General features: G+C 41.8%; 1 protein-coding gene and 1 long non-coding RNA gene across 3 annotated transcripts in view; one reads left to right on the top strand and one right to left on the bottom strand.

Moving 5' to 3' along the window:
- CLINT1 (clathrin interactor 1) overlaps positions 1–4,299 on the bottom strand; it is a 52,630-nt gene extending 48,331 nt beyond the window's left edge. For both annotated transcript variants that reach the window (XM_080398553.1, XM_080398552.1), the window contains exon 1: positions 4,113–4,299. Coding sequence is in view for 1 of the 2 variants with exons in the window: in XM_080398552.1 (XP_080254678.1) it covers positions 4,113–4,153 (41 nt within the window). In the remaining variant the exon portion in view is untranslated. The remainder of the gene's footprint in view (positions 1–4,112) is intronic.
- Positions 4,300–4,429: 130 nt separating this feature from the next.
- LOC308068261 lies at positions 4,430–13,979 on the top strand. The gene is made up of 2 exons (XR_013929916.1): positions 4,430–5,823; positions 6,370–13,979. It is a non-coding gene; the product is annotated as an uncharacterized lncRNA (long non-coding RNA).
- The last annotated feature ends 654 nt before the right edge of the window (positions 13,980–14,633 follow it).

Below are 14,633 nucleotides of genomic sequence, written 5' to 3'. Positions count from 1 at the left end.
TAGAGAGAGAGATGATGGCCTGGCTTTTGAACTTGGCCACAAGACCAGGTTAACACCTTCCTCCTTCTGCCAAACTAAAAAATCTTTTAACAGGGTTTCTTAATATTCCTTCTTTTGAAAAAGCCATGGGGTTTTCTTAGTAGAACTCCCCTAGAAATTTCACAGGGAACACAAAACACAACATGTATTTGTCTATGAAGATTAATAAAGGAAGTTAGAGTTGCATAATTCTCTAGATCTCCGTTGCCAGGACTCCAGAACCATATCTCAGGGACTACACTAGCTTTTGCCAGTTCTGTTATCAAGCAGTAAGGAAATACTTGGTTGGAGCCTTTGATGCACCTATACCAATAAAACCACATCATTTCTTGTATAGGCTGCTTCTACACAGTACTGGCCAGCCTACAGATCCTTTGTCTCATACAGCTCACAAGCAGTTCAAATGCAATGCTTGCCCTCGAGTTTCATCACAACTACAAGGGTGTTTCCGAACAGGCACAAGGTAACCTGAATCCGCTGCTATGGGAAGCTGCAGAACAGCTGGGACTACTGTCACCAGGTCATCCAGAGACAATGCTGCAGAACTCGTAGTACAGTAGGAAAGCTGGTGACAAGCACACTTTCCACCTGCCAAATGTTCCTAGAGCTCACACTCCCACCAGCTACCGAAGCACATGATGTGTGCCTCTGCAGACCGTCATGTTAAGATGCTGGTATGCAGCTCATTAGGTGAGAAAAATTGGCTACCTCTTGCATATAGTAATGCCACAGATCTAAGTCTATGACAAAAGAGAATCTAACCAAAAAAAAAAAAGTCTACTGCATTACTTCAGGAGTGACTCAGAACTGCCACCTGACTCACTAGCTTTGCATCAAGCACCACCCTGATCTTGAGCCGTCAGAAACCTCTGGCTTTCAACTGAGTTTACTGTTACAGAGCAAACAAGTTGTGCACAGAGGGCTGCGTTTATTTTCCAATTCTTTTGTTTACTTTCCAATTCAGTTTTGACCTACTGGGTAAAAGGAACCCATAACAAGTGAACATCTAAAAAAAAAGTGAAATGCTGCCTTGTGAAGTTAATTTATTCACATAATAATGTGAAATAGAATTATTCCAGAAGAAATAAGAAAATGTAGACCTACACTTTCTAAAGTACAAGTTAATGAGAAACAGAAATTCAATATAATTCCACACATTTGAAGAACTCACACATGTTGTAGCACCTGGGAAGAAACTGAACAGTGGAAGAAGATCAACATTCATTTAGAAACTGCAAGAATAAAGCTTAAGACAAGCAAATTTTACTAGGCATAGACAGGCTTTTTATTTGGTTTAAGCTCCAAACTTCTTCACAATGTCCAGTTAGAAACAAGGTATTACTGTTCAACTAATTGAGGCACTCAAATTTTAAGGGCAGGTAGTTATATTAGAACTAAGAACAATCAGGTTAAAGAGGAGAACAACACACAAAGTATCTTGCCACATCTTAGAACAGTCTAAATCTATTACTCTATCACATACTCTTCCTAGATCCCATAGAAAATAGGACCACCATTCAGTATTAAAAATACCCGTCTTACGCACGAAAGTATGTAGAGCCATACTTTTTAGTGACAAGAAAACGCTACAATACAAATAATAGAGGTCAATTAGCACGAAGAGAACTACAGAGCAGAACTGACCTAATGAACTTGATTGCTCAAATACTATGAAACTGAGGAACACACAAATACGAGGTACTTCTGTAATAAATATAAACTTGATTTTTTCTTGTGCATTTTGCAGTTAACGTACTTTTAGTTCTAAAACTTTGAAGAATTTTAATAGGTTATCATTTTTACTTAGTATTTTTGCTGTTAAAGTAGTCCAGACACTGAAAAAACAGTAATAGCTTAACTATGTATCATCGCTTGTTGATCTTCAATACACCAAAAAAACTGAAAATTGTTTAACAGAAGTCCTCCACCATGAAATACCTCTAACCTAATCAAGCTCTCAGACACCCAAAGCCCAGATGAGGTTCAAAAACCCCAGATAAGTTGAAATTCTAAGATGATAAGTATCAGCTGAATATGGAACCAAGCTGCAGAGCTAACCACCACTACAAAGCAATTAAAGTTTGAACTAGCAAAATTGCAAGCAATCTGCACATTTTAAAAATCCCCATATAACCATATTCCTTTTTTAAGGAAAGGGACTTTCTTGTTGAAGTTCAGTATGTCCCTGACAGCATCAGCAGATATTTATGAGGTAGATAATATCAGTCAGTCTCTTCTTCAGAGAATTGTGTAAGTCATGGCCTTAAGACAGAAGACATTATGACAAATCTGCACCACACACAATAGGACTATTGATTTTGAGGTCTCTAAATACTATTTACTCTGCAAGCTCCACTTTCCCCCTGCCCGCCCCCCTCCTCTTTTTTTGTTTGTTTGGGTTTTTTGTTTACATACACAATCTGTTTTATTTTGATATTGTTATTCTCAGAAATTGAAGTTTAAACAAAACACCTCCACTTCTTGCACCTGCTCTGGAAATTGAACGCCTTGTCCAAACAAGATTTTGATGTACTGTTTGGCTTAGTAACTTACGAAATACCATTAGAAGTAAACATTTTAAAAAGAGTTACAATATTACAATGCAATAGTGATCATTAATCCTATACAAACAAACATACACAAGCTAAACTTACAACAACTCAATTTCCCTCAAAGTGTCCTTTTAGGTCCTGGAACTCAAGACAGGCCTATTTGGGTTGTCCTACTATACACCTCATTTGTCCATTATTAAGACCACTTTAGCAAGGATTGACTCTGCATGCAAGAAGCTGTAAAAAGTAAACAACCTTCTCAGGAAGTGTCTTATTCACAGCGGTTTTTAAATGTCATCTGATTCTTGGCCTAGAAAAAGTCTCAAGCTGATATACAGCGCCATAAGCAAAATACTTGATTATCATGAATAAGCTGTCACTCCCCTTCAGTTTGCTGTCTTTAAGTCTATATATAAAGCAGGCCAGTTTAAGAACTATTTAGAGGGCCAAAAATAAAAATGTTGAAAATGGAACCTAAATTTTGAAAGGCTCACCCTTTGACTTCTTAGTTCATGTAATTTATTTGGCACATACTAATGCACAGACCTTCAGCCAATTATTCCTCTAAGTGGTCCACAATTCATGGAAAAGTGCTCGAAGTTTGCCCCCTAGATTTTTTTTATTTAAGGGAGCAAAACATAATCTTTGTTAAGTTCTCCACCATACCAAATAATAAAGGAGTGGCTGAGAAACATAACATCACATACTCAGGCTACATCACAGTGATCATGATAACCAAGATTGCAGCCAAGTTTGCAGTGGGAGGTGGTTCTAGTCAAGGAAGCAAAGTTGCAAGTAACTGAGTTATTTAAATGTTTAAGGGGTGGGACAGCGCCTTTCAGTCCTCTGTCATGCTCCCTCTGCAAGGCCCAGGGGTGGTTAATCAATGGCAGTTAGAGCAGGAACCTGTCCTTAGGGAAGAGGGAAAAACACTTAGGGAGTATGTGGTGACTTTAGAAGCACTCTGAAAATTCACTGCTGTACAGGTGGCTCTTTACTTCTCTCTGAGTGACTTCTCTGTTTCTTCCTAAGGGGCCTACGGGCCAATGGCAGGAGCCAATCCAGCACAGACAGATTTTAAGGGCTCATGTACCAAAACGGGCACACACACCCTGGGACCCTGGCAGAGAACAGGGTACCCACAGAAGTGGTGCAGCTCGCCAAGAGCTGGGAGGGCCCAGATAAGCCCAAGAGGGGCGGGAGAGCAGCCAGCCATAATGGAAAGGCCACAGGCTACCTGGAAAGCGGCCCCTGCCTGCCGAAGGGACCAAAGCCGCCCGGGAGGACGAGCACGGGCCAGACCGGGCAGTCACCCGGGAAGCAGGGACAGAGGCGGGGAGAGGAGCGGGGAAAGGGGTCAGCTGGGCACGGAATGGGTGTGAGACAGCCACCTCAGCAGGGGGAGGGGCAGCGGCCATGTTGTGAGGGGGGTGGGGGGAGCACGGGCCCGGCCGAGGGGCCACGACCAAGCAGCCCCCGGCCCCTCGCCCCGCCCGCCTGCCCGCGCCCTGTCGTACTCACGCCTTGTCCACCAGCTCCCGCACTTTCCACATGTTCAGCATGGCGCCGACCGTCTGGAGACCCCCCCGGCCTCGCTGCCCTCCGCCGCCGGCCCAGGAGGCCCCGCTCGCCGCGCTCCGGGCAGCCGCCGCCGCGCCAGGCCCGCTCCGGCTCGCCGCCGCCTCTGCCAAGCGAGGGACGCGGCACCGCTCCCGGAAATGGAGGATCTCGTGGCCGCGCGGCCTGCTGGGAGATGTAGTCTTCCCGCCGGCGGGGCGGGGAGGCGCAAAGCCTGCTGGGAGCCGGGCGCGGGGCCTGCTGGGAATTTTAGTCTCCAGTGAAGGGCGCCGCCTCCGCGCGCAATGTTTGCTGGGAGCTGTAGTGCTGCGTCTGTCCCTGAGAGGAAGCGGGAGGCAGGCGGGTGGGTCTTACCTCGCCAGGCTGCTTCGAGGGGACTCCCTGGAAACTGTCACACAAGCTGTGGAACCGAGGCTTTGTGCCCTTCTCAGCTTGGGGTGCAGGTTACAGCTTGGCTCTGAGCCACCCTCACACCACTGTGGTACCTAGCCTGTGGTGAATTGCTTGACCAGCAGCGCGGTGAGGCACAGGAGGGAGAAAGGTCTATGCAAATAGCTGTCTAAGGCACAAAACACAGGTGTAAAACTCATATCTGACTAGAATATGGTTTTATGTCCTGCTTTATTGCAAAGAACTCATTTAAGAGCAGCATTCTGTCTTTATGACTGCCTGTTTGCTGATCATGGTGTACAGAGTACAGTGAATTTGCAGTGGACTTTCTGGATTCCTTCTGCAGGTCGACATGGATTTCTGCAAGAAATGCCACACATGAAAGCCCATGAAAGGGTGCAGCATGTGCACTAAGGTAGCACAGCCTTATCAGGGCACAGCACGTGTGGGAACCATGCCTTCGCTTCTTGGGAAAGACCAAGTCAATTGACAAAATGCCAAGGAACAGCTACATACATTAAAGCTGCCTCAGGAGAACATTAATGGTTTAACATACTTGTCAACAAACATTTCAAGACCATCTTCAAATATTGCCTATGCAGGGTATTGAACAGAAATCACAGCTCCCTGGGTATAATGAAAACTGAAGTCAGTGAAGTGATTTTATAATCAGGATTGTCAGACAGTTTCATTATGTACATTTACTTCTGTCCTCTATCAACTTGCTTTTAATGTGAGTTTGGAATGTTCAGTCATAATGGAGGGATTTTCTTCTCAAGAGAAGTGAAAGTCTGTTGGCTATTTCTTTGCATGCTGAAGGACATGAACAGAGTGCCTGGGTATTAGTTAGTCCATAATATGTTCTTGATATATATTTGTTGTTTGTGTGCTTCTGTTATAAATGAACATGTTTTGCCTGAAGATGCTACACCTCTGCAAACTTTTACCCAAAGGCAACATATATCTTTGAACTTTTTGCCTTTTAATTGTTTAGCCTAAGCAAGCAAAAAAAGTCATGAGAAAGACCAGTTGCAACTGCACTTGCTGCTCAAATAACAGTCACCTCTTTTAAAAGCTGGTGGTTCTCTGAACTGTTCAGGAAAGCTAAACAGCTGATCACCCGCCTGTTTTCTGACATCCCATTATACCTTTTTACATAGGTATTTCCATGGCTTCTGTCTCCTGAATATCTCATTGAAATCTATTTGAATATAAGAACATCCTGGACACATCATCAAATCCAGCATCATCTCACCCAAGAGTGGTAAGTATTAAATGTTCATGTTAAGAATGTAAGAACTGGTGAATGTGGATGGACCAGTCCCTGGGTACATCTTCCCCATTTTCAGCTTTCTGTAACTTAGGGACTTGGTTCTGGAGTATTGGTGCTAAAGCTTTCTTTTTAGGACCACTGGATGGACTTCTGTTCTATGAGTTTAACTGATTGCTTTTTGAATCCTTTTAGATTAACTTACACAACACAATGAATGCGGCGATATAACAACCATTTGAATTTGTATGTTTCACATTCTTTGCTTAATAGCATTACTAGTTCAAAGGTTGTATATTAACAATTCCCTTTTGCTCCTTTCCTTGTCAGCTGCGAATTCAGAAATCTGTAGATTTCTTACTACACTGTTTTCTTCCCTCTGCCTAAGACTTGCAGTATACTCAGTTTCTCCTTGTTCAGAAGTTGTACCATCCCAATTCTACTGTAGTTTTTGAAACTGACCGGGAAGAACCGGCACTGCATGCAGTAGTGAAGACACTGAACAGCCTAGTGATGTTTTATGGTTTTTTTTTTTCTCAGTTCCCAACACAGTTCTCAACAAGAGTTTGCCTTTTTGAATGCTACTCTCAAGAGTTCTCAACACAGTTTGCCTTTTTGAATGCTACTGAATGCTGAGATGACATTTTAATCTGCAGCACAACATCTATGGTGACTGTGGTTGGTGTTTAACTGAACTCAGCATCAGTTTTGGGACCCCTACAAATGTGGGGCACATTGCCATGTGCCCTTTGCATTGCAGACTGGGAGGATGGATATCCTTAATTTCATATTGTAACACCTGGCAAAGCGAGCTGGGTGAGGACTCTTGCTCTTTGATGTCTGCCCTTCAGTTTTTTTCTGTGAATAAACTGAGGACATTGGTTTCAGGAGTAGAAGAGGACATTTATAATCTCTGTTTGAAGAAGAAATAATATAAAGTATTATAATTGGAGCTTGCAGAAACACAACTTACCTGATTTGCTAGAAATGTTGTTATTTTTAAATTTGGCTTCAGTCCATATTGGATCAAAATCAAAGTTCTAAATATATTTCTGATGAACTGCAGATTTGGCTGTGGTGCAGGAAATCGGTGCTCTTGTTAGTGCTCGTTTCCTTGAGCAGCTGCAAGCAGCTCCCAGAGTTCAGAGTGCCCAAACAGATCTGCCAATTCATGATGGGCTGCAAGAGGCAGTTTACAGGGTCCAGACTCTAGCCACACCTCAAGGTGCCCATATCCCCAAAGTCAAATCCACCCATTCCTCCCTGTTTTCCCAACAGGCATGACATTTGAACTGAAACAGTTAAGGGTCAGTAAGCTATCAGGACTTGGTTGATTTGTTTGTTTTTTACATGTTGTTTCCATGTGAAAAAAAATACAACCCACTGTAATCATGCACTTCAGAAAAAGAGAATAGTAGAGGGTATTTTAGATGCAGGCATAGGAGAATAACTGTATGCAGAAGAAAGAAAGAATGAAACTGGAATTTAAAAGCAGTTAAGATGAAGGTGCATATCTTTTAAGCATTACTAGCTGTGTCTGGATGCAGTAATGGGGCAAGGAGAGACGACTGGCATTTATTGTCAATTTTAAGGTATAGTAAAAAGCAGGTCTTTATGTGACATTGAATGCAACATGACTGACAGTAATTTTGCCATCCCCATTCTGTCAGCAACTGATAAAGTGCGTGAGCATATGTATAATTTCTGAATGATGTGAAGACGCTTTCTGGTTCATAAGTAGTTCCTTTAAAGGAAAGATCTGATCGGTGTAGGTAGATGGTAATGCAGTTTCAAAGCAATGCAATATTCAGCATAACAGGTAGTAGTTGTAACATATATCATGTAGAGGAACTGTACTTTATTATAATTTGAGCCATCAATTACTGGAGAAGCAGTTAGAGAAATTGAACTAATTTGAAACACCGCAATAGAGTTTGCACCTGGCTATTCCACAAGTTAATATGAGCCATTTGGTGCACAAAAAGTCTTGCACATTCCAAATGCCTGGAGAGCAATATTGTTGTTAATATCAACCATATTAATGCACAGTAGAGAGATGTCCAAGTCAGTGATTAATTTACAATTAAAATGTAGAGGTTGAAAGAGGAATGTCAAGTACAATCACATTGTGCAGGAGAGGGAGGCAGTGGCACAGACTGAGACAAGCTTTTCATTTAAAGCTGTATTTGTTTTCATGATTTCATAAAGCTCCACTTTTTACCCACTTACGCAGCTGAAGTCTGAATTTCGTAAAGTCTGTTTGTTCTAAGAATTAGTCAATAGGGCAGAAGTAACATGGAAATAATGTTCTCTGTAGGCTGGTTAACATCCCAGGCTTTTCTGAACAATTGCAGCCTCTCCAAATCCAGATCTGTCTTTCTGTAACACATCCCATACACACAAATGTACCATGTTACAGACAGAAGGTTGCTAGGTGGGCTCTTTCAGAATCTCTTTTCCTGTTCTGCCACAGAATGGTTCTGCCTCTGGTAAAAATGGCAGAATCTTCCTGTCACTTCCATGGATGTAAAACTGCCTGTAAAGTTTCCACAACTCAGCACCTGAGCCCATTATCACACACATATCAGAAGGAGGGAATCTTGGGGTGCATGCAGTAACAGGGAATACTGGCAGTGAACATCCCCTTTGGAAATTGTGGAGAGAGTGAAAAGGAAACTCTTGCAGTGATGTATGCTGTTCCAACTTTATTCATCCTAACACTGCTCTCTTTCCCGCTACACTGAGGTGTTACACCCATTTACTTGTCCTGGACCTGTCTGATTCACTATAAAGGAATGTAGGTAGCAAACTTCTTCAAAGTTTTTTAAGAAGTAAAAATGATCCTATTTCAAGCTTTAGAGCCAAGGCTACAACTGCCCATGTTATGCTTGTGGAAGACTGGGAGTGTCAGGCAAAGGTGATGACTTACCTCAGAAGCTGGGAGCACTACTCTGCCACTCAGACAGCTTCTTCGGCCAAGATAACACTAGCATTTTTTTTCAGGAAGTCCCCGCAGGGAGGCTGTATTGAATGTGAACATTGTTCTGCATTCAGCCCTAATGCTGCTTTATTTTCTAGCCTGAAGAAATGAAGGTTGATTCCATACTGTGGGCATACTGTGGATTTCATTCTGTCTCCTCACAGTCTTTTGAAAGAGTTGAACCATTTCACTTACATGAGGCAGAGGTGGTTGGTTCTCAAAATTAATTACAAATGTATGCAAAATTCATACAAGTTTCCTGAAAATAAATGACAGGAGAGACCTTATTGTTACTGCTCCTGAAAACGTAGTGCAAGCTGAGCTCAGCCTTTAATGGAAAGCAGGTGAGGTCAAGGTTCCCTTTTCAGGGTTCTTCATTGTCCAGTAAGCAGTAAATTTTGGCTTTTCCTGTGCCTAGGGCATTCACAATATTGCTCTTTGTTGTGGATTCACTGATGTCTAGAAAGGGGTGGATTCCTGCTGCCAAAATATTACCATTTAATTTTCAAACCAATCAGCTGTGAGACAAATGTCCCCAGGGAAGCAGTCTTCATTAGTTCCACTTTTTACAGAGCTACTTGGGGTTTTTTTTGGTTTCTTATTTTCTCCCACATTAGCAATTGGAAGTGTGTGTAGGGCTCCAAATTAAGATGAAAATGTGGGGTTTGGGGATTGCCATCTAATGGTTGAAATTAGATGTTCTGAGCTTTCCTTCAGGCTGATGATGTGGCATCATTATCTGACACTTCTTGAGGAGGCTTTGGAGCCACAGTTTTGTAAATGGTCCCACTGTTAGAAGTGTAAAATATGGGGAAAACCCCTCTGAATTATCCTGATGTCACAGCTGTCTCTCATGCCCTTAGATGCCTCCTTCAAGTGGCTGTGGTATTTTCCAAGGGAAATTTAGGAGTTTGTATTTGAGAACTGATCCTCAGAGTAGAACCCTCTTCTCTCGCGTGAATCACATGTTATCTGTATTCTTCTCACAGAAACTCATCTCCAGATTCCTCAGCCTTTTGTTTTAGCTCCAGTATATTCTAAGAATCTAGAGCCTGGATTGTTGCTGGTATTTGCTGTTGTGCAGCTGTTCCAGTAAGTTCTTTTGTCCACTGACAACAATCCATGTCGCTTTAGCATTTAAACTACACAGGAGGAGGAGAAAAGGGCAAGCCACTGTCTGCTTTTTGTTAACAGTCAGCCCTTGACAGGTTTGTCTTGGTTAGCAGTCTGGGTTTCAAGTTCCAAAATTCCTGTGACAGTGGCCAGAGTTAGAAAACTGGTAGCAGAACAGGGCTGAACCAGAAGCACATGCCAGACTAGTGAGGTCATAACGGTTGCAGCCCATAAGTGTTCCATTTGTTACGTTGTCAGTTTGACTGTAGTCCAAGTAACTTAGCTTTGTGCCAAATCCCAAGCCAGAAAAGTCTTGTTTGCCTGTTTCCTAAGGATACAAAGCTTATGAGGTCTTGCTGTCTCTGTATTTGTGTGTCTCAGTCCCTTTGCAATTACTGTTGGGCCAATTTCAAACAAATCGAATACAGGGGTGGCAGGCTTAAGGACATAAAGTTATGTTTTGTGAAAATGCACAGCTGTATGGAGAGAGATACCATATGAATGCCCCTGCAAGCATGTAGTAGGAGTAGAGAGGCTGTAGTAGGAGTTCAAGTGGATAGCTAGGAATCCCCTTGGAGAGCACTATTACCAGTGTTCCTGCTTCTGAGGGAGTTTGTTCTTACACACAGGAGAATCCAACCACGAGACACAAAACTGCAAGAAAACAGATCTCCTTTATTGCTCACTGAAGACCTTGTTTCTCTTTGGTCTGGCTATTCTCATATATATTGACTAGTACCATGGCTTTCCATCAGCTGTGAACAATGAGGGGGCAGAATTGTAGTCATGCTTCCCTCTTGACACTACTAAATAGCCCCCTAAACACGTGAAGGAAATGGCAAATCAGAATTGTGTTCAAGCTGGGGTCCAGGGCAGCTGCTGTTTGGTAAGCCAATAAAACACGGTCAATGAAATCACTGCAACTTTTTTTCTTAAAGGTCATACATGTATATTTTCATGGATGCAAGCTAAAAACCAAACAACAGGGAGATATGAAAGCAGTGTTTGAACAGCCAAAAAGTAGTCTCATTTTTATTTGGCTGGAAATCAAAACTGCCATGGCAACACTTCACAAGATGGTCTTCAAACTCCTTTTTCAGAATGTTTAGCTGGACTTCGATCGAAACACAGTAGATGGAGACATTTTCACAGACTGGCAGCCTGGGACTCTCCAGCCTGGAATTATCCAGCCAGTTTTAGTCAGGGAAACTGGCTTTCTATCTCAAAGTGAGAGACAATGCTTTAAAATGCTGCTTCCAGCGCCACCCCCCACCCCACCCCCCACCCCCAATTTTTAATTGGATCATGTTCTGAAGAAAAGAATGGAAATGCTGCCTATTTTTCTACATTCAAATAAATTAAAAAAGCGCACTGTTTAATGAGTTTCTTTTCTCTATATCGGTTCATGTAATAAGTAAAAGCATCAACAGGAAAACAGTGCAAATGCAAGTACTGTAATGAAGGTTTCCCACTTGAGTACCTCCTGTGAGGGGGAGGAAGTGATGCTTTAGCAACTTGTACTTCCATGCTTCCCTAATCCTTCTTTTCTATTTCAGTTGATTGCATGGAGTGTAGTTGTTTTGGTTGATGCTGTTTTACAAAAATAAGGCTTTAAAAGCTGCTGTTGACTATTAGTATTTTACAAAAGCAAACTGCAAGCACCGTCACCAACATAAAAGCTACTGAGGTTATAATGAATTAAAAGGAAAGTTGAAAGAGGAAAATCAATCTCAAAGGTGAAACCGATGAGGTTTATTGTCAAGTTGACAGGAATGTGAGATGGAAAAAAATGCCATAGATGAACAGCATGTATTTCTTGTGCTGTCTACAAGAGCTAGATTTGATCTCCCGGGATTTAAGTGGACATTTTCTTGCAGCATTGAGTAACCTTATCCACTGTTTCTTTCTCACGATTATTTGGTACTGGCCACCGTCAGGTAAAGACAGTGACTTAAACAGATTTATCATCTTCAGGTCCAGAGTTCTGTAAGGTTCTTCACAGCTCATTCAACATTGAATTTACTGTGTCTGGGACCATCAGTTCTTTGATCCTGACAAAGAAAGTAAGAGCTACCATCTACTCTTTCTCTGATCTTGAGGGTAGCTTTGGGAACAAAGTGATGCTCATTTCCAACTGCCTGTCTCCTCCTTCTGGAATAATTGCCAGATAGATCTAAAATTTTTCCTTGCACGTAGTACCACCCAGTAAAACAAGTATGTTGTGCAAGACCATAATGCAGTGGCCTGGTTAATCTTGTACCAGTTGTTCTACTGCTTTCTTCTTTTGCAATAGTTTCAATTCCTCTTTTGTTCCCATTGGTGCGGCTTTTATTTTCTGTCTCCCCTTGTGTCATGAGCTTAATGCTTACCTTTAGATGAAGGCTGAGGGATGAGCTGAGAGAGAGTATATTAGCAGCCCTTAAAGCTTCAATGTGCTTGTTCATTAGAGTTATCAGTTTGGGAACTGCTTGCTGTGGAAGATGGGAATGGAAAAAGAAGATTAAAATGCTGCTACCCTGAATAAAAGGTTCTGATATTGGGAAAGGGGGGGCGGGGGGGAACAAACCACCACAAACCCAAAACAAAACAAAGAGGTAAGAGCTCTGGAGAGGAAGGAGTTGTCAAAAAGCCTTCTCCATCAAATGGACATCAGAGAACCATAGCAGACGGATTTTCAGTATCAGTCAAATGTAAGAGTGTAGGAAGTTGACATGCTGTCCCTTGGAGAGCAGAGGTATTGACAAAGGACATGCAAACTTTAAAAATGTACGTTTGTGGAAAAATCCATCCTGACAAGTGACTGCACTTAAGTCACCAAATGGACTTCACCCATGGGATGAAACTCAATTATTGTTGCACATCCAATGAATCCATCCATGGAGAAAGCACATGGCCAATAAAAGGGAACCGATTAGTAATCAGATCTTTCAAAAACTATTTAGCTCTTTACCACTGAATACCTGCTATAAGTGACGTGTACTTTCCTGCAAACCTACTTGGGTCCTCGACTAGCTGGTTAGAAGTGCTGAGCCATTCTGAGCTGTTCCGGAGCACAAACATCTTGCACAAGTCATTCAAAAGAATTTCTCAAATCCTTCTGAGGAGATGTCTGACATCATAGCTTTTTTCAGTTGCAGTTTGTATTTAGTACATATGAAGGATGCTTTTGTGTTTGGAGATATTTTTATGATACTGGCAGTATTTAATACTAAAAGGATTGTGTTAAGTGGTTTAGTCCAGAAAGTACCAGTCAAGGCTTCATTCAGTAAGAAGCTTGCAAGCTGTAAGTCATTAAGACAGTCTTCCATTTTGAGTGAGGAAGTGTCTAGTGTGCAGCTGCTGCTCAGTTTATCTTTCCATACCAATATTTACTAGGTGCCATCTCTCTTTTGAAATTACATTATCCTTTGCACAATCTGTGTAGTTTTTATTTGCCATCCTCCTGATTTCAGCATGGACACTGTTATGATCATGAATAAATCCTTCTTAGTGAAAGAGCTATTTTGGGTCATTTTTATTTTCTGCTTCATAAATGAAAGCCAGTCCCACTGATGGCATCTAAGCCATTTGTTTTAGGATGCACCTGCACACATATTTGTTTTGTAACAAAAACATCTTTGTGAAACTGAAACACTGCAACTGTTGTTTGCAAAAAAACAGGCAACAGTTGCTGGCAACAGATGATTTTAAGAACATGGGTATTAGGTGCAAGTGTTTCGTAAGTCCACTTAGTGGCTATGGCCAAATTTGAAACCTTTGCATCTTTTACCAGACATCTAGTTCTCTGCTGTGTCTGTCTGTTTTCATGGATCTGTCATGGTGCTTTTTAGAAGATGTTGTTCTCTACAATGAATTGAATATCCAGTTTTTCATGACACTTCAGAATGCAGTTTCCCTCAGATAGGTGAAATTCCAATTCCAGCACTGTGTACACACACACACACACACACACACACACACACACACACACACATATGTGGACATGCACACAGACATCAGCCCTCCCACCCAGCAGTAAAAGGGAAAATGTCTGAGGGACTAAGCTGTACTTTTCTTTTTTTTTTAATTTCTTTTTTACGCTCATTGTTTCAACCAAGCTTTTTTCATGATCTGTTCGCCTTTCTCTTTACAAGCTGGCAATTTGGTCTTGGAACATTCTCTGGGCTGCCAGGCAACAAGCTTCTCCTTATTAAGATTTTCAGGGAACAATGTAGTACATCCGTTTACGCTGTCACCCTGACATAAGTTTGAGCCCACTACCAAGTTTAGTGGTAGCGAGTAGTGAGTTTAGCACAGTTTTATTCATATGGTGTGAGTGGATATGGACAGGGTACTGGATTTAACTCTTCTTTCAGCTGTAGGTGTTCAGAACTTGACTGTTCTGAAGCATTAAGTGATCTCAATCCATAGTCAGCAATGGAAATGGAAATGCAGGGGGACACATGGCCTAGCAAGCATAAGTCCACTTCCGAGCCTACTCTTCTTTTCTTGATATAATAAGAGCCAAAGACTATTTAACCTTTCTATTTAGCAATTTTATCTCAACAAAGTAAAAATTCCACATTTTTTGTAGAATCTCCTTGGGGAACTGAAAATAATGCCTTCAAACCCAGCAACACATTTTCATAAAAACACTCCATTATTTGCTTCATATTTATGACAGATCTTCATCACACTCAAAGTCTATCTAGCAAAGTTGTTTTTCTATCTA

This window comes from Falco punctatus (genome assembly GCF_963210335.1).
Source record: "Falco punctatus genome assembly, chromosome: 8".
Classification (NCBI taxonomy): Eukaryota; Metazoa; Chordata; class Aves; order Falconiformes; family Falconidae; genus Falco; species Falco punctatus.
Note: the sequence above shows the minus strand (reverse complement) of the source record. Positions and strands in the feature narration are given on the sequence as shown.